The sequence below is a fragment of the Diabrotica virgifera genome, chromosome 3 (assembly GCF_917563875.1).
Source record: "Diabrotica virgifera virgifera chromosome 3, PGI_DIABVI_V3a".
Taxonomy (NCBI): domain Eukaryota; kingdom Metazoa; phylum Arthropoda; class Insecta; order Coleoptera; family Chrysomelidae; genus Diabrotica; species Diabrotica virgifera.
Window position 1 is genome coordinate 259,288,611 of NC_065445.1, and position 21,043 is coordinate 259,309,653.

A 21,043-nucleotide genomic window follows, 5' to 3' on the forward strand; every position below is an offset into this window, starting at 1 on the left:
TTTCCAACGCTTTTTAACGCATAATTATTAAAATGGGCAGTACGAAATCGGGCCCAACAACTATTAATGCAAAAGGTGTATAAACACTTGTAGACAAGGCTAATACGAAATTGGTCCCATAGATGTTAGCAGGTAGAAGGAAATGTGTAAATATGTTAAAATTATTATTTAGTTTCTCTGTTTCATTCAAGTAGTGTACTTGTTGTTTTGTACTGTTAAATATGTCGCAGTTGAGTGAAATGATAAGTGAAAGGGGTAAAATATTAGTTATTCATGAAAATTATAAATTTTGTTTTCATCGCCTAGTACCATCCGGAGAAAGCAGGTGGAGATGTGTTAAAAAATCATGTAAAGCCTTTATTTTAACCAACGGAGAAGGCCAGGAGCGACTTTTATGTGCTGGGAGTTTAAATCATAATCATAAATTGGACGAAAATGTTATAGAAAGACAAAAAGTGTCTGTCAGTGCCAAAAGGAAAGCAGTAGAAGATATTCGCGACAGACCGTCAAAAGTTATGTGTTCTGTGTTAAGAAGTGACTGCAATAATTTAAATTTTCGTCGATGTTCTTTTACAATGTCAAACTGAAACTTACATCAAGATTAATAGTGTTAACATTTCATTTAAATTTCAGAACAGTGTATCTAAAAAAGGCATATCTATTTAAAAGGCCAAATTTGTAAATACCAACAAAAATTCATAAGTACCCTTGAATTTGTAAAGTTAGTGTCATTCCACTATTCCTGATTATGTTAATCATAAATTCTATACGTACATTTTTGTTTATGAATTACTACCTGTAATATTAGTTGTAGATTTTTTTTAAATAATAAATAACTTCTTTATTAACAAAATACAATGTTTTTTTTTATGTATTTATCATCTGGGCCGAAGTTCGTATATACCTTTGCATAGAAATTTTGGTCCTGGGCCCAATTTCGTACACATTAACGGTTTGTTACCTGACTCTGGGCCCAATTTCGAATCGCCCATTAAAATAGAGGTGAAAATCAGCCGACCTCTAGTAGTCCTGTCGCCAGGGGGGGTACAACGGCCTCCTGTATTCAGATGGACTTACCCAAGTTTTTATTATGTATTTTGGCCCGTAGAACACGAATTTTTTGGGTAACAGTTGATCCGGATGTCGATAAGATTGTTATAAACAAAGAAGTTGAGGAATTACATAACAGCGATTTCTCGCAAAACAAAACATGTTTTTGTATTTTTTGGGCCATTCTAACCAAAAAATGTTCCTACAAGTTTTTTCGTAAGATGCATAATTTTCGAGATAAACGCGGTTGAACTTTCAAAAAATCGAAAAATTGCAATTTTTTAACCCGAATAACTTTTGAATAAAAAATAAAATAGCAATCCTGCTTACCGCATTTGAAAGTTCAAGTCAAATTCTATCGGTTTCGAATATATAGATTGCTAAAAATTTATGTGTTTATTGCTAAAAAAAGCTATAAACACATAGTGTTTCCCGTGCCTAATACATGCGTTTACATGCATGCTACGTAGAAATAGCCTCGCTTGCACTTGTACCTACTCTCAGGGATGGGCGGTGTCGATAATATCATGTCGACAATTCGATTGTCGACATGTCGACAATCATGTCGATGTCGAGTGATTTAAAGTTGTTGCCAATGTCGACAATGTCGAGTATGTCGACAATTAGCAAACGATCAGAATGACGTTCCGTGCGCACTAATTTGAAATTTTAGGTTAATCTGGCTGCGCTGACTTATTGAAAAAGTATGCATTAATGTTTCAACAAGTTGCAAAGAGACCAAATAATCTAAAACTTTTGAAACTTTTAACCTCACTATTAACTTGCGATTGTCAAATTCATAGGATATTCCATAATTGTTTGATTGCAGGTTTTTCAAGTGTAAATGAATTTTAAATAGATTCATATAGAGACAATTTATTATGTGCAAACCTCATGATAGAGTAATGCAATGTAATGAATCTAAAATATTACCATATAGATGCAAAACCAGAAAAAACCAGCAAAACAAATTTTCATAGATTTTTAATTTTCTATCGTTACTCGTAAACTCGTAACATTTACAGAAAGGTTTAAAAAAATTAAAAAGAAACGTAAACCTAAACGTCAGTAAACGAGGTAAGATTCAAAACCACAATCAAACATATCTCAGTACATTGAAACCTTACCTTGTTTCCTAACATTTCGTTTACTTTTTTTTAAATTTTACTAACTCTTTATTATAATAATTATAGTATAATAATTACTGAAACAGTGTTGAATCTCTTCGTGCTTTGGCAGAGACTGCATAATAAAAACATTACAACATTTTGCGGTTTTGCTAATTTTTAACCAAAGAAAACATTTAACCAATAATACATCAAATAGTTGTACTTTCCCCGTCCATATCTACAATTTCTTCCTCGTCCAGGTCATAACTATTTTTATCAGGATACTCTCCCTTTAATGAAACATAAATATGTACCAATTTCTTGGAATTAGTGAACGTTAATCTATTTCTTATCAGACTGTGAATGTGTCCCCAATTTTAAAAGAGTCTCTCGATTTGAGCTGAGGAGGCTGGCATTTTTAGAAGTCTGAGAGCCATTTTAGCAAGAATTGGGCATTCCAGTTTGACCACTCGCCAAAATACTAGAGGCTTTTCAACTCCTTTTTCCCAAAGTGTTGAGAATATTCCTGAAATTGTAAACCTAATATATTAAAAATCAAAAGAGCGATAATTTTGTCTGAAAGACTTACCCGATTTAGTGTTAAATTTGTCCCATTCTTCTATGCCCTGATTGCACAACTTTCTGAGTAAGAACTGAGTTATTATACCAGTGTGCTCTGACGTAAGCTTGGAATTTTCATATTTCGGATGCAGATAGTACGCAGTTAATGCGTACACGTTTAACGCCATTTGTTGTCTGTGTTTCAATTTTTCTTTAAGGTTATCTGGCAGATTCAAATTGAGCCACAGATGAACGGCATCTGCTACAGATGTGTCAGATTTCTGACAAACATTGATCAGATTACAAATGGGTTCATAAATTTCTATGTTCTGTTGAATCTCATCCACAAATTCATCGTTGAAGATTAATTCCTTGACTTTCGGCTTAATCTTTTTTTTCGTTACAGCGGCTACTTGTTTCATATATACCAGATTTTCTAGGAGACTTTCGAAAGAATCTCGGTAAGAGCACCAACTTGTTTCGGCCGGCTATTTGATTCTGCGCCCTCCCTTATCAACTATCATTTTTTCTAAATCTGGTTGCTTAAATTCTTTGAGGACAATGACCACATTGTCGACTAACTTTTTATCCAGCACGTCTTTGGCTAAAAGGTTGCCGGTGTGGCTACTGCACGTAGAGTGCCACATGTTGTGCTTGAGGAGGGATCCCATTTTAATCATTGCACTAGCATTATCCGAAACTATACCGTACGCATCTACATCGTATTTTTCTTTTGCAATTTTTTTAGATTCTGTTATTATTTCGGCAAGTTTTTCTCCAGTCTCAGACTCCGTGGTTAAATCTCAAGCATCAAGGAAGGCATTTTTTCCGTCTGCACTATGCAACATTGTCACAACCGTTTTAGAATTAGTAGATGAGTTTTTCCAACCGTCACACAAAATGACTGACTCGGTTTCCACTTTTTTACGTGAAATCTCAATACAGTCTTCATAGCACTTATTTAAAAGCGATGTACAAAGTTTTTTCCGGCCAGGAATTTTGTCTAAATAAGCAGGACGGATCGTTTTTATAAAATTTTTAAAGAGAGGTGATTCTACCACAGTAAATGGTAAGTTACAGCCGAATATAAATTTGGCTAGTGCAGTGCTTATCTTCTCCTCTTCATACTCTTGTAATATGTCCATATAGTCGGTGATTTTCTTTGATTTTTTGGCTGGTCTAGCTTGAGATGTAGCGAATAAATTTCTTTTATTCGTGCTTGTGTAGCTTGTGCTGGAGGAAGTTGGAGTACTTAAGTTAGTCAAATTACTACTCTCAGTATCAGTAGTTGATAACATCATATTTTCAACAATACTATGAGTGCCTTGAATTGCTACACCATTGTTTTCTTCCAATTCCAATAAGGCGGCATCGGTATCTAATGAATTTTCTATAATTCCATCTAGCATGTTTTCAGGTGAAGTTCCAGTCACAATAGCTAGCGAACCATCTTCCATAACTTCGTAACTACCATTCGTTGTATTCTAAAATTCAAAATAAAAAGAAACTCTAAGGTGACTAAATATGAAGGGCGGATCTACGGACACCCTGTATACAGAAGTTGGCATAGATACAGCGTTTTGTACTTAATTCAATAGGCCAATCCGTTTTTTGCCGTAAAATACTAAACTTGGTGTTTTTTAAATGGGACACCCTGTATATAGAGATGCAACAACGTGAAAACCTCAGAATACAAATTCTGGGGTGAAAACTGATGCAATTTATGTCCCCTTCCGAATTCGAATTAAATAGTAATCAAGAAATCTACAATAATATATAGTGCGTTATTTTCACTTCTTGCCGTTAGATGGCTATACGGTTTTTGACGCCATGTTTTCTCCAATATACTACTACCGAAATGGTGATCCATGCGTTGTTGAGTTATGCGGCTCCGAACACATTTTACGATTCATTTTTATATTATAGATAAATGTAATTTCAAAAAGTTCCCCCCAAAATTTTTTCTAGATCCGCCCCTGCTAAATATGTAGTAGAACATACGTCCTATATACTCACTTGTGGATTAACTGTAGGTGTAAAACCTGTGTCTGAGCCAGTATTTTCGTATATCGAAACATGCGACATTTCATTATTGGATTGATTACCATTGCCACGATCTAACTTGCAGACGTTTCTTAAAATGAAAGTACGGGACGGGGTTAGTTATCAGCCGATACAAATATCAATTTCAGAGAATAAATCTCTATAGCTATCCAGCTAAAATTAATTAAAATATTTCTTCTTACCTGTGACTTTGCAATCTTGCTGCAGCTGTATTTTTTATCACATTTCCACATACACAACATTTAGCCGCGTGCTTTCCTTCTATCTTTAATACTTTGAATGATAATATATCATAGTTTTTATTCAGTTTTCTGCCACTCATTTTGATTCTGATCAGATCAGATCACATTCAAAGTTTACAACTGAATAATTTCATAACATAACCTCACTTTTTTCCATTATGGACACGTTGCTGACATTGTCGACATTGTCGACATTGTTGACACGTTCTCGACATTGTCGACACGTCTGTGTCGACAATTAAAGTCGACGTGTCGATGCCCATCTCTGCCTACTCTACCTACTCGTTCGATTTTAAATGAGAAATCATTGAAAACATCACTCCAGCACTAGGTGTTTATACTTTTGTTTAACAATAAAATAATAAATTTTTAGCAATGCAAATAACTAAAACCGATATACTTTGACTTGAACTTTCAAATGCGGTAAGCAGAATTGCTATTTTATTTTTTAATCAAAAGTTATTCGGGTACAAAAATTGCAATTTTTCGATTTTTTAAAAGTTCAAGCGCATTTATTTCGAAAACTATGCATCCTACGAAAAAATTTGTAGGAACACTTTTTGGTTAGAATGGCCCAAAAAATACAAAAACATGTTTTGTTTTGCGAGAAATCGCTGTTATGTAATTCCTCAACTTCTTTGTTTATAACAATCTTATCGACATCCGGATCAACTGTTACCCAAAAAATTCGTGTCCTACGGGTCAAAATACATAAAAAAAACTTGGGTAAGTCCATCTGAATACAGGAGGCCGTTGTACCCCCCCTGGCGACAGGACTATAGTATATTATTACTTTTGTCGATTTTTTTTACGCCATAAAAAATTTTTTTCAACAAAGTCAAAATCTAAATTTTTTCTGACCTACGACCTTTTTATTTTTCAGTGCAGAATTCCTAGCTTAACCCATTAGCGCCCAAGTTTTTTTTTATTTGAAAATCTTTACTTTTAGGGTTAATTAGATGAAAATGTAAATAATTTAATAAAAAAAACGGTTTCATGTATTTTTCTAAAAAAATTATACGGTGTTACCCTATGGTAACTCTGGGCGCTTAGGGAATTTTTAGGATTGTTGAAATCAAAATTGTTATTATTTTTTTGAATATTTATTTGAGAATATTTTCATCGTCTGGTGTGGTATCCTATAAAACAATCAACACACAAACCAACGTTGCATTTTTGGCACATTGTTCGTCCAGATGTTGAACATCCGTCACCAGCACATCGCCTTCTACTGCTTGATGTAACAAATGGTCGACGCGATCAAAACGAAGATCTGGCAAGTTCTGTCTATGTAGACTAGGTCTTCCTGTATATAAGGGACGACTTCCATATCCTGCGAGAAGAACTTGGGCCAGTTCTCTCCTAAACGATAGCAAGGATATATCTTTTTTATTTTTCTATATAAATTCCATGAATTTATTGACTGCAACATCCAACAACCATGTTACAATTGGCCATCAGTAATGGTAGGTTGAAACACCTTGATCTATCAAGTCGGTACCCCCATATTTTTATTGTATTCAGCAATACAGTGAGCCGACTTACTTGAATGTGGCGTTTTTTTTTTCACGAGAAAATCTTCTTACCGTGCCTAATGCTGAACCACTACAACTCATAGATGTTATTGTAACAACAGAGTTATCTTTCCATCGCACCAGTAACACTATCGCTTCTGCTAACGAAAATCCACGACTGAAAAAAAAAAAAATAAGATTATGACTAGGTAAGCTCCCACCGCAACCATATGGTAACGGCGTACTTTGACTATTCCTACCAAATTCGCTACATTTAATTGTTGATAAAATACAACAATTTATAATAAGTTAGGGTATAATAAACTGAGTTTTTTTTTAATATGCAATAGTGATGAGCAAAACAAGAACAAGACCAAGACCAGGCTAGTCTTGGTCTTGGTCTTGTTCTTGCAAGCTTGGTCTTGGTCTTGGTCTTGCAGCTAAAAGACAGTCTTGGTCTTGGTCTTGGTCTTGCACTAGCCGGTCTTGTTCTTGGTCTTGGTGTTGCTGCAAGAGTCTTGCTGGTCTTGCTTTTTTGGTAGTAATAATTTGAACCAAACAATTTCGAATAAAATGTACATTGAAATAAATAAAGATGTGAAGAATGAAACTATATTTTTTGCTTTAAAATTTTAACAGAATGTAGAATGTAGTTTCAAACGGATACCAATTTTAACATTATACATTCACCTAATGACCTAATTATTTCTCTCTATATAAAGAGATTAGAGTATATTTTTATAATGGTAATGTTTATCAGTAGGAAAAACCTGCATTTACAACACTTGTTGCAATTTCCGGCCTTCGGTTGTGTCACGCTCTCTTTTGCATGCTGTCGATACCTGCCGCCTGCCTTCAGACCACGTCTTGAGTCTGGATTATTGTTTATTGCCCCTGTATTTTAATAAAACGTTAAAGAAAAAAAGCTTCTTAAAGGTGCCACAAATGGTCGGGGACTTTCAATTCACGGATTTTACGAAAAGGGATAAACGGTTTATAGTTGTTAACAGATAATGATCTGCTCCTTTCACTCGAACACTGTAGTATTTATCCTACGAGGGTCAAATTTAAGAACATAAATTAAATTTTTTTTAAGAGAACACAAAAATCAAATATTTTTTACTCTATTTTATCATTATTTAATATAATTAACTTTTTTTATAAACTAACTAAAACATACTTTTTAGCAAATACGTACATATTTACCATACCAATTTATAGACCTAATACTATAACATAATAACTAAACCTAATGGGGAGTTATAAACGCTTAATTCCGTAATTTGTCATCTTGCAGTTCTTTAATTTTATTTAAACTACATTGCTCTCGTAACACGAGTTATTCGCACTTTTTATTTTCACATATTTTTGGATTGAATACCCATTATGACGTTTAAAAAGTTGAAAATATTCGGATGTGGGTAGTAAAAACTAGAATTTAAAACACACTGAAATGATGCGCATTCATTTCAAGTGCGGCACATACTATTTGTACTACTGGCCCTTTCTGGGGAAAATCTAGATTCTTCCAAATAGTTTTCAACTATGAAATCAGTAAAATTCTTTACACGTTTGTCATGCGGGATTTTCACAAATAATTGAATTTCCAACTTTCGTTGATTGTAAAAAATTAATCCAAAAATAATTTTAAAAATTTCCCAGTATCGGAATTTTTGTCATTATATTCAGAAACTGAACCTAAGCTTTGGATTTTGCGATACCAAGCTTGACACATTACAATCGACAACCAGTTATTTTTTATTCAGGCCACAATGCTTTCACAGCATTATGAATCCCTTTTCAAAATCTATTATGATATTTTTTGTATTCATTTTAAATTTAACGACCTACATTTTTCCTCGATTATGCGAAAAGAATTGAAATAAGTGTCAGTATTTTCATTAGACAAAAAAGCGAAAACTACTGGTACGTAAAACCCGTTTTTAATTGCATTTTTTTTTAAATGGATTACCCTATCTATAATTACATTTTTTTTTGTCTTACAAGTAATTTCAATTGTCCTTGAACTGTCGCCGTTTGAAAACTTGCCTTCTGGACACTTTGAAGGTTGAGAAAATGCAAACCGTTTGAATTAATCAAAACGACTTAAAAATATAACCAAAATATTATGTATTTTAAAAATTCGATATTGTTTAAGGTTTCTTACAATGTCAGTATATATTTATATATTATTGAACTAAAAAATAAAGTTAAATAATAAAAACCAATTTTTCTCAAAAAAGTGCAAGAGTCTTGCAGGTTGGTCTTGGTCTTGCGTGGTCTTGCAAGGTTCGGTCTTGGTCTTGGTCTTGTTCTTGCAAGCTTGGTCTTGGTCTTGCAACCAAAAGGCGGTCTTGGTCTTGGTCTTGGTCTTGGTCTTGGTCTTGCTCAAGACCAAGAACAAGACCGCAAGACCAAGACCAATCTCGCTCATCACTAATATGCAAATATAGTTACTAGAAGACTATCAAAAATTGCTTACGCAAAACAGAGGTCTATTTTTTCTATAAACTTAAACCACACTGTCATATGATTATCTCTCGACGGTTGAGAGAAGACTAAACTACGAATCCGTTACGTTTTATTCGTGCCTGAAGCATTCCTAGAAACGATAGTTTTCAAAATATGTGGCTGACTAGTTCCATGAGCATCCCGCAGAATTTTTAAAAATCATGTGTTTTACGTTACCATATAGTAACGCAGGGCGCTAATGGGTTAATTTCCGTCTGTTTACTGACTCTATTTATTAGGGAGATTAGGTGCTTATACAAATCCTGAAACGCTTTGCATAATTTTATATATTCTTCTCCCCTGTTCAAAATGTATATCGAGTTTCTTCTTAGTGGCGGATATTTTTACATACGAGACTTTGGCATGTTTTAAATAAATACGAAATTTTTTTTCACATCTCTGTTACGCCACCACTGAGAGTATATATGATGCTATCTGAGAATTATTACCGTATAGCACGAACCCAAGACAGAAAAAATTATGTCATTTTGGGTTTTGCTGTCTTTGTGGAAAAGTATATCACGTCGTTTGAAACGGATTTTTGGCTGACGACGTATATCTTGAAAATATTGATAGATAGAACCGTTGAGTTTATAGAAAAAAATAGATTAGTTTTTTTGTCAGTTCTATTTCTGACCCACGCTAGATATATTATGTGAAGTCTAACCTATATTATGTGATAACAGGCCTGGATGCCGCGTACCAAAAAAGGTTGATTAATAGCAAGCTGAAAATTTGTTAATAGCTTAACGGTGTCTAGTCGGACAAATTTTGATGTATGGGAACACTGGAACTGCGGAAGTTTTAATTGTGGAACGTGATTTTAGTTGTGAAACTTATCATCCTGACAAGTTTATGATTGTGAAAACAACAGGTTGTTTTTAAGTTTATTCTATAGCAAACTTTATACCGGGTGGTGAATTGGAAAACGAGCCATAGGAAACTTAATGTAAAATTCTAAGCTGTTGAATTCCTGCTTCCCTAATTATTTTACATCAAAAGACATTTTACAAAGGAAACAACTCTTAAAATTGTTCTACGAATTAAACATATTCCGAAATTTTGTAAAAATATAATAGATTTTTCAGTTTTTCAGTCCAAAATTAGGCCACACACAATGCAATAATGTGTGACAATGAAGGTATTATTTTCACATTTTTGAACTGTCAATATGTTTATTTTATCATTTATTGTTTAAAAACAATACAGTTGATAAGATACCCTCAGTTGCGGAGAAAGTATTAATAATAAAGGTTTTTTATTCAGTCAATGGTGTGAACACTGTCAGTTAACCTTTGTCGGGCGGCATAGGTATAATTGTAACTTTTGAGTTTTCAAATTGTGATAACTTTCTTTTCAAAAAGGTAGAGACTTGAAACTTTGTGACATCTCTACATTTATCCAGTAGATTATGTGAGCCAAATATAACAAAAAAATATTTATTCAGTTCCTAGAAGGAGGCCTAAATAGTTCCGACCCCCATAAAAGACGGCATAGGTACATTTGTACCTTGTTAATTTTTTTAAATAAAGGTTATAAAAAACAATATATTTTGTTATTAAATGATAGTTTATTTAAATAAAAATACAAAACTGAATGTTATTGTGGATTTTCGCAACACATACATGTCGTTTTAGACAAAGAATGTTCGTCACACACAGGTAGAGAACACACTACACAACTTTTCCTCGTTTCACGCTGTTTTTTCCGTTCGTTCCGACACACATGGCAACTTCCAGTTATTGGCGTAGATTTACGAGTGCTGTGAGATACTTGAGGTGGAGCAACTACAGAAAATATTATGTTTCGACCAAGGACCATTTCTACAGAAAATGACTCCTCATCATCATCCGGTTTTTACTTCGAGATTGAACAGAAAGCCAACAAAGATCTTTAGCAAGATCCTTCAAAAATTTCCTGCGTTGGTCCTTTGTTTTTAGTGATAGAATGTGCTCTCAATATATAATGTAGGATGCTAAGCCAGTGACGTCAATCATATTATAAAAAAAAAGCCAAGGGCCAACGTAATGTTCGACGCTTGACCGTATACTCACTCAGCATTTTATCCATGGTATCAACCCCCCCTTTGGTCTCATTGTAGTACTTAATTATTTCCGGTTTTGCTACTTGAGTGTCTTCTACTTTGCCTGTAGTATGTATGGACGAAAGGACGAAAGTAACACTACTGCTTTATTTTTCTTTGGCACATAAGAACATACAGTAGCATAATGATTGTATGCGAAATTAGTAGAAAAAACAGCTCTTTCCTTATTTACTTGCATATTGGTGGGTAGAAATCTTTTGTTCTTTCTAACTGTGCCCACTAAAGTCATTTGCCATGAGTTCAAGACTTTAGCCAGTTCAAAACTGGTAAAAAAGTTATCTGTTGTAACATTCCGACCAGAATCTTTATAAGATGTGACCAGATCCAAAACTGTTCGTTCGCCAACGTTAACTTGTCGTGAACCATCTGCTGATTTTCCAAAAGCTGACCTTGTAAGGGATAGGCATTTGATGCATCACAAGCCTAAAAAACCTTGATACCATATTTAGCGGGTTTGGAAGGTATTTTTTGCGTAAAACTTGTACGGCCTCTCAGGAGCATCATTTGAAATTTTGATAGGGGGGGCAAGCATTATATATACAATACATTTATATGCAAACATAATACAAAATTGATCTATTTTTTCTAAATTTCAGTAATTTTCAGGGTAAGGGGGGGGGCAAATGCCCCCCCTTGCCCCCTATCAAATGACGCCCCTGCGGCCTCTATACGGAAACAATTGTTCGTCGATGGTTATGTCTTCGAATGGTTTGTAGCCTTGTTGCAAATTTTTATTTAGCATTGTCCAGATATATCTTATGGGTGAAGCCTTATCAGTTATTTTGCATTCTTCCCGGGTACTTTCATTGTCAAATCTGATAAATCGTAACATGGTCTTGAAACGATCACGAGACATTGCTGCACGTATTAATGGCAGATAATCCATACTCCACATCTTACACAAGTTTTCTTTGTTACTTCTGTGTACGCCAGCAACAATTAGAATACCAAAAAATGCGTTGAGCTCACATTAAGTAAATGGTTCAAATTTTTTTTGTGTGGAGGCCCTCTTGAAGCTATTATAATATTAACTATAATAACTCATGATAATTTTTAGGTATAAGCGTTTTGGCAAACAACAACCAAATAAATGTAGATAAAATATTATTATCTACGTTTCCAATTGAAATACAATACAATGCTACTCTTCATAGAATTTGCTTACAACGTATGTTTCCAAGTTTATTTTTGCAGTAATTTCAATAATTTACGATAGCTATGCCGGGTCGGATATTTACAGATGCTAGCGTGTGTAGACACCAGGGTGTTGAAATCAGTTAGGGTTTGGAAAAACAGTACGTTTACAGATGCTAGCATGTGTTGACACTAGGGTGTTGAAATCAGTTAGGGTTTGGAAAAAGAGTACATTTACAAATACTAACAGATTTGGACACCAGAGTGTTAAAAGCAGCTAGCTTTTTTAGTGGTTATACATGCATATAATATGCTAACGGCTATTGACACTGATTTTATATACCTACTGCTGTGGAAAAATATTTAAGTGATTTAGGTACTAATAAATAATTAAACGTTGTTGGGATATAAACAATAATATATTAACACAAAAGAACAACATACAAAATAATGTTGTTCTTAGGCTAGTTCCTTGTGGCCATTTTATAATTAACTATTTAGATAGGAAAAACTAGGAAATAAGCCACAATTAAATTGAAAAAAATAATTTTATTAACGTTTCGATGCCCAAATCGGGTGTCGTTGTCAAAAAACAAAATACTACTAAATTAAACAAAAATGTTGTTTCTTAGTAAAAAATTCTTGTAATAATTTATTTAATCTGACTCGTTTATATTGGCAAGGCTATAGTAATTTTAAGATAACAAAAGTAAGTTAAGATAACAAAAGTTAACCATTTTAAATACCTAGGATGTTGGATAAACGAGACACTAAATCCGGATGAAGAAATTAAAACTCGTATAGAAATTGCAAGAGGAGCATTTATGAAACTTAGATCTATTCTGAGCAACTCTCAGCTGAACTTACAACTAAGAATCAAGTTCCTAAAATGTTATGTGTATCCTGTATTACTATATGGATGTGAAACCTGGATCATGAAGGTTAACATGATGAACAAATTAGAAGCCTTTGAGATGTGGTCGTATCGTAGAATGCTCAGAATATCTTGGGTTCAACGCATTTCAAACAGAGAAGTCTTAAACAGAGGAGGTCAAGGCGAAGGTGACTTAATGAAGATGATAAAAAAGAGAAAACTTGAACATCTGGGGCATATAATGAGAGGTAGCAGATACAGGATGCTGCAGTTAATACTCAATGGAAAGATCGACGGAAAAAGAGGAATTGGTCGAAAGAAATATTCATGGCTCCGAAACCTTCGTCAATGGACTGGCTTATCAGCAGATCAATTGTTACATGCCGCACAAGATCGAGAACGATATCGGCAAATTGTTATGGAAGCTACCTACGCCTAAAAATTTGGGCACGGTACTTAAAGAAGAAGATAGTAATTTTGTTAATGGCAGCTCGGTAAAGGGATGCCGAGAATCTCTTAAACGATTCTCACAGGTGTCTAAGCCATGACGGTCTTATTCGACCTGGCCTTTCTTCTTCCGTATACCTTTACTTGTATTATTAAATGTAGTATATTACACAGACTGAGTTTTATATATGGAAAGCCTCAATTATCTCGGAAACGGCATGCACGATTTTTTATAGATTTTGGTGACAAAGGGTTTTCTAATGCGGCCGATATAATAGTGACAATTACATTGTTGTCAGAACTTCCGTTTTTCTGTAAATCTAATGAATTTTCTTTTTTCAAATGGAACACCCTCTATATTTTTGCGTTTTGAAGTCCTTAAGAAATGCTGATTATTTTTCGTGTTATATTCCCTATATCTAAATACCATAATTTCGTAGTTATTTAGCTACATTTAACAAAAAAAAATTTAAACAAATTAAAAAAAAACAATTTTTTCAACCCGGGTACATTATTTTAGGTTCTTTTGATCATTGGAAACAAAAAAAGTCTTTTGTAATTTTTCTCTAAAGTTAATATTTTTGAGTTATAAATAATTTAAACCTGAAAAAGACGAAAAATATTTCATACCTCCTTCTTCCATTCAAGAATCGTATTTTAAATGTTACATACCTCCTTCATCCACTAGAATATCTCTTTTAAGCTTTTTAGAGATACAGTATAAGTGTCATATGATAGGGAAGTTACATAACACCTTCATTCACTAAGAAACTCAAAATTTTAGAAAATGTTACATACCCTCGTCTTCCACTTAGGTCTTCATAGTACCTATATTATTCAACGAGCATGCATTGATAGGCAGCTACTACTCACGATGAAGTTTGCGGTACGAGCCGAAGGCGAGTATCGTAATACATCAGAGTGAGTAATTGCCATTAGATGAGAGTACAATACTATACTTTTTCTACGACCTTTTTTTATTTTAATTAGTAAAAAAAAATAATATTGTCAGTTAGGTACTCGAGATTAAAATTATAATATACGAGTACAGAAATAAATGTTGCTTTATAAAATTAAAAAAACGGCAAATACTGTCTTATGTATTGTAAAAATACAACAAGAAATAGTTAATTCAAATTCTATTCCTTTACGAAAATTTTAAGCACTATGTATCTATTGTCAATGTAATAAATAAGAAATGGCTATTATTGGTGGACGTATGTTATAAGGTTATAATGTACGTTTTTAAATTTAACTATATAATATAATATAATAATACAACTATGTTATAATATATTTAAGACAATATAACTTTATAAAATAAACACAATAAGTGTAAGTTATAAATTCCAATAAACACAGCAAATGCGCTAATGTCACTCTCACTAAAAATGATTAAAGGTCAAAATTCATACATATTCAACAAGGTATAAACGTAAAAGTATATTCAACCATTGTTACATTTTTTATAATTCTGTATAATTTTAATCTAGAGTAGTTGATAATCAAGTTTTTACTAATTAAAATAAAAAAGGTCGTAGAAAAAGTATAGGATTATACTCGCACGTAATGGCTATTATTTACTCTGATGAATTACGACACTCGCCTCCGGCTCGTGCCGCAAACTTCATCATCGTGAGTAATAGCAATCATTACATGATGAAGCTCGTTGAATAATATACTATTATCTGTGGTTTATATACAACTAATATACTAAAAGTGGCATACACTACTTAAACCTTACTTCAGCCCGTAAGTAATGACCCGTGAGTAATGAAGTAGTCCTCACGGGTAAAGTCTTGGGTGTTATTATCTATTCATATTTCCCATCTAAATAGTTACTTATTATAAAAATGCCACAAGGAAATAGCCTCAGAACCACATTATTTTTTATGTTGTTCGTTTGTGTTAATATATTAATGTTTATATCCCAACAACGTTTAATTATTTATTAATAGGTACCTAAATCACTTAAATATTTTTCCACAGCAGTAGGTATATAAAATCAATGTCAATAGCCGTTAGCATATATGCATGTATAACTACTAAAAAAGCTAGCTGGTTTCAACACTCTGGTGTCCAAATCTGTTAGTATTTGTAAATGTACTGTTTTTCCAAACCCTAACTGATTTCAACACCCTAGTGCCCTAGTGTGAACACACGCTAGCATCTGTAAACGTACTATTTTTCCAAAACCGAGGCAAAAAAAGGAAAAAAAAGAAGCAGAAACCTGGTGAGAAACATCACAGAGAACCAACCTAACGCTAAAGGGCATGGATCTGCTCATTAATCTAATATTATTTTTTATAATTAACTATTTGGATGGGAAATAAGCCACAATTATATTAAAAAAAAATAATTTTATTAACGTTTCGACGCCCAAATGGGGTATTGTTGTCAAAATACAAAATACTACTAAATTAAAAGAAAATTGAAGTTGCTTAGTAAAAAATACTTTAAAATGTATAATATATGTCTGAATTGCCGATATAAATGAGTCAGATTAAATAAATTATTAGAAGAATATTTTACTAAGCAACAAAATTTTTGTTTAATTTAGTAGTATTTTGTATTTTGACAACGACACCCGATTTGGGCGTCGAAACGTTAACAAAAATTATTTTTTTCAATTTAATTGTGGGTTATTTCCCATCTAAATAGTTAATTATAAAAATGCTACAAGGAAATAGCTTCAGAACAATATTATTTTTTATGATGTTTTTTGTGTTAATTTATTATTGCCTTTATCCCAACAATGTTTAATTATTTATTAATACCTAAATCACTCAAATATTTTTCCACACCAGTAGGTATATAAATTCAATGTCAATAGCCGTTAGCATCTATGCATGTATAACCACTAAAAAAGCTAGCTGGTTTCAACACTCTGGTGTCCAAATCTGTTAGTATTTGTAAATATACTGTTTTTCCAAACCCTAACTGATTTCAGCACCATAGTGTCAACACACGCTAGCATCTGTAAACATACTGTTTCTCCAAACCCTAACTGATTTCAACACCGCGGCACACCGTGGTGTCAACACGCGCTAGCATCTGTAAATGTACTGTTTTTCCAAACCCTAACTGATTACAACACCCTGGTGTCTACACACGCTAGCATGTGTAAATATGCTGCCGGGTCAGGTAAAAGCGGCTTTTAAGCTTTGTTAATGGGTATAAGATCAAATTACCTTATATTAGTATTTATTTATATATTCAAGAATTTTTACCATTTATGACACTAATATGATAATATTATTTTAAAACTAACACATATTTCCCTTTAAATTAAGGAATATTTAAGAAACTATATAATAGGTACAATTGTACCTACGCCGTCTGTTAGCGGGGTAAGATTATGCCGCTCTACAAAGGTTAAATAGTAACGTGTCACCTAACTTTTAAACGCATACCTACTGTGGCAAATGTATTATATTTTTCAAAATTTTTGAATGCGTTTAAATCGTAGAACAATTTTACCTTTTGATTTTAATACAGATTTCAATCTTCTACAAATATTCTCTTATGACTTTTGATGTAAAATAATTAGGGAAGAAGGAATTCAATAGTTTATAATTTTACATTGAGTTTCCTATGGCCCGTTTTACGACTCACCACCCGGTATAATATATGAAAAAAGTTTTTCCGACAAACATGTTGGGCATTTTAATAAGTCCAACAGGTAGAACATGTCAAATGAAAGGAATTAAAATGGTGATAAATAGCAGTCTGATTTTCGCTTGAGAGTTTATGAAACGGTAACAAATCAATTGGAAGTTCTGCCCGACAAAATACATGGGACGTTTTCGTAGTCTGATGTTTGAAACTTGTAACCTGTTCCACAATTAAAACTTCCCCTGTTGCAGTGTTCCCGTAAATCAAAGTTTGTTTGACTAGATACCGTTAAGTTATTAACAAATTTTCAGCTTGCTGTTAATAAACTTTTTTTGGTACGCGGGATTCAAGCGTAATAGTGTTTAAACTTTGGCAGTTATTTTGATTCTGATTATGTAAATTGTCTTCTATAGAAACTATCAGAATATTCATTCAATAAGAACTTTTTATTGCACAAAGTTTTTAATCATGTTCTTTTTCAATGCCATTATATTTTTGGCTTTTTCCTTTGAATTGTCTAAGAAAGGAAAAATAATTATTGTTCAGTTTGTCTAATACAAAATGAAATTCAGCTACAAAAGAATTTAAACGGACCTTTATACAAGAACAAGAATGTATATTTTCCGAGGATTTTCTTTATAAATACACATTCTTTGTTGAAAAGATATTGTAGATAATGAAATTAGCAACCGGAGGCTATAAATGGAGTCAAAGAATGCTAAAATGCTCATTTATTTACCGGTTCCGCAAATAGTTTGTTTTTAGCGCAACAATACTGAAATAATAATCAAGGAATAACCTGACCATTGACTTCAAATGAACAATTACTAATTTTGTTAAATTACAAGGAACTTTATATTCAGGGTACTAATTTTCATGAAAATACAAAGAGTAAAAATGGTCGATTATAATCAGACGTGCTACACAGCTTTTCCATATGACACAAAATAAACACGTTTTGCTACAATGATTGCTCACGTCCGAGAGACCCAGCAGGGCTTCTGAAAAAATAACAGCCGAAAAAGCTCAAAAGTTAATATAGATTTTTATGACCTAAGGTCATCGTAGTATATAGGTTTGGTATTCAAGACTACCATAAACTCTTTTTGGCGGATTTCTTCTCTTACAGGATCTTTTAATATCTCTTTCCAAGGGCTCCAAAGCTCTCAGATATTTTAAGTTGGAGATTATCTTTTGTACCAGGCTCCTTTAATTCTCTTAGTTTTTACTCTAGGGGTTTTATGGCATTTCTTGATACGTTTCAATTTAAGCCACGAATAACAAAAATTAATAAAAGTATTGGTAGCTTAGACAAAAAGATAAAATCAAAATTTGAGTTAAATTTTACGTTTAATCTTTAGAGACCAATATTTTAAGTAAAAAAAATATATGTCAGCAGTTGCTGTCCAATTGATTACACATAATGTACAAATAAACAGAACTTTCGTTATTTAGCTTAGTACTAATCTCCTTTATCAATCTCAATTACGTTTTTACTTGCAGGTCTCAACATCACCGCAATAGCAGTAGCAATTTACGAATGGCTCAGCCCGTTCGGTCTGAATCCATGGGGCAGACAACGGTCCAAAAACTTCAGCATGTCTTCGGCGCTTTGGGTGATGTGGGGTCTACTATGCGGCCACCTAGTAGCATTTAAGGCACCGAAAAGTTGGCCCAATAAGTTCCTAATCAACGTTTGGGGAGGATTCTCAGTGATATTTGTAGCTAGTTATACTGCCAACATTGCGGCGTTAATTGCTGGATTATTTTTTCATAATACTGTCAGCAACTACCATGATCGAAGTGTAAGTTTTTATTTTTATTATTATAACAATTGATTTATTTAAACTTGCCCGTCTCAGACTTAGTATAGCCTCTGATTGCCGGTATCATAGTTTATGCAGGAAACTGTACAATCGCTTAATCACTCACAAAAAGATTAAAAATTCGGGTCCATTTGCCGATGATGTTGAAAGCAATGGAAGATGTTTACAATTATTTAGAAAATATGGATGGGGAGTGCCAGTTTTTTCTCGATGAGTTGATCAACCAAATCAGGGATAAATATCGTCCTGACAAAAAGACAGTCAAAGCCCATTTAAAAAAACACGAAAGCGATATGGTTATTACCATGTCTCAAAACAAAAAGTCAGTAGTTTGTTTCAAAGATAGAGGTTATAAAATCTTGAACGACGCTTGGTACCAACAAGCGTTAAAAAATAAAAAAGGAGAAAGACTACGGATTGTTCAGACGGCTGCTGCCATTATTGTTGAACATATCCGGAGCCAGGTTTATGAGACAAAGCAATGCCCCCTACCGGATAAGCTTTTAGAAAGAAATGAAGAAATTATTCCTGAAACACTACGTACATTTATGGAAAAAGTTGTACTTCATAAAAAACGTGGGGGGTATGATAACTGGAAGAAGAAAAGTAACAAGCTTGCTTAAAGTCTTGTAGCGGCAGTAAGGCCCAGACAATTCGTCACACCAGTCCTTGTAGGGTTGGCCGTGTTTCTCTACAAAAAGTACGGCTCAAGAAAATTGGTTGATGCAGTTTCCTCTTTGGGGTTTTGTTCATCCTATACAGAAGCTGTTCATCTGGAAGTGTCAGCAATCGCAGGCGATTAAAAAAATTGACCAGCGGTGCTTTACACAGCAGGTGTACGAAAACGCTGATTTTAACGTACATAAAATCGACGGATACCACACTTTTTACGTCATGGGTGGCATTTCTTGTATTGCACCAAGACATGCAGTAGCCCCTAACCAATCCATTCGTCGGTTAAAAGCAAAACCCGCACCAGAGGTTTATGAAAGTCAGGGAGCTGTTCAACTAATTCATTTTGAAAGGACAAAACCTCAAGGTTTATCAGAAATCAAGATAACAGATCCGAAGGGAATGTTCACACCAACTGAAACTGTGACTCCATCTGTGCCTGATCTTTTGTGGCTCTATGGAGAAAGCAGAGACATGCCCGGCCTCTGGGGCCGTTCAAGTATTACGTAACGCAGCTTGGGGGAGAGGTGTGAAAAATCTTCAAAAATCGCGTTATGTAATACTTGAACGATCCTAAGGATGGAGTGGATCCATGGAAGCTATCAAAAGAGACGACTTACCATATAAACTAACATTATTTATTGTTTACCAGCCATTCATCAACACTCCTCCAAGTGATTATGATAGAATATTTACAGCATTGTTGAAGCGAGTAGAGAAAACTACATCCCTGAAGCAAGTTACATGCCTAATGACATTTGACCAAATAATTTTATAGTAGTTCCACTAGTAGAAACTAGGAGAATAACAGCATTCTAATAAAAATAAAGTAGGTTTTGCAGAGACCGTTAAAAATTGGCAATGTTCAACTTGCAGTTTAGACCGAACCCTGCGTCTGAAAAAAAAAGGAAATAGTGATATTTGTAGAGAATTTTAAGTACTTTAATTTCTGTTAACAGGCCATTTACTAAAAGTTAATAGTTTTCGAGATTTAATCAGAAAAGCAGAAAAAAGCAGAAATTTTTCTCTTTTTTGGTGATTTTTTCAATGTTTCGTCACGAAATTTTGTCAGCAAACCTCACATTCGGATTCATCAGCCCAAAATACATATTATATCATGAAAGAAATCAGAACTATCCCAAAACTTTCAAACTACGGGGTTCGTAGAGTACAAATTGACTGAATTAAATGATTTTTCTCGAGAGCAAAAATTCAGCGCCACAGTAATAAAAACTAACACAGCTTTAAATTTAACCCCTTAACGTGCACACTCGAGTTAACTCGAGCGACCTAAACTAGCCAAACTGTGCACACTCGAGA

General features: G+C 33.7%; 1 protein-coding gene across 1 annotated transcript in view; it reads left to right on the forward strand.

Moving 5' to 3' along the window:
- LOC114324772 (glutamate receptor ionotropic, NMDA 3B-like) overlaps window positions 1–21,043 on the forward strand; it is a 424,994-nt gene that overhangs the window by 284,425 nt on the left and 119,526 nt on the right. The window contains 1 exon segment of the mRNA XM_050647354.1: window positions 18,729–19,030. Within this exon segment, the coding sequence (XP_050503311.1) occupies window positions 18,729–19,030 (302 nt within the window).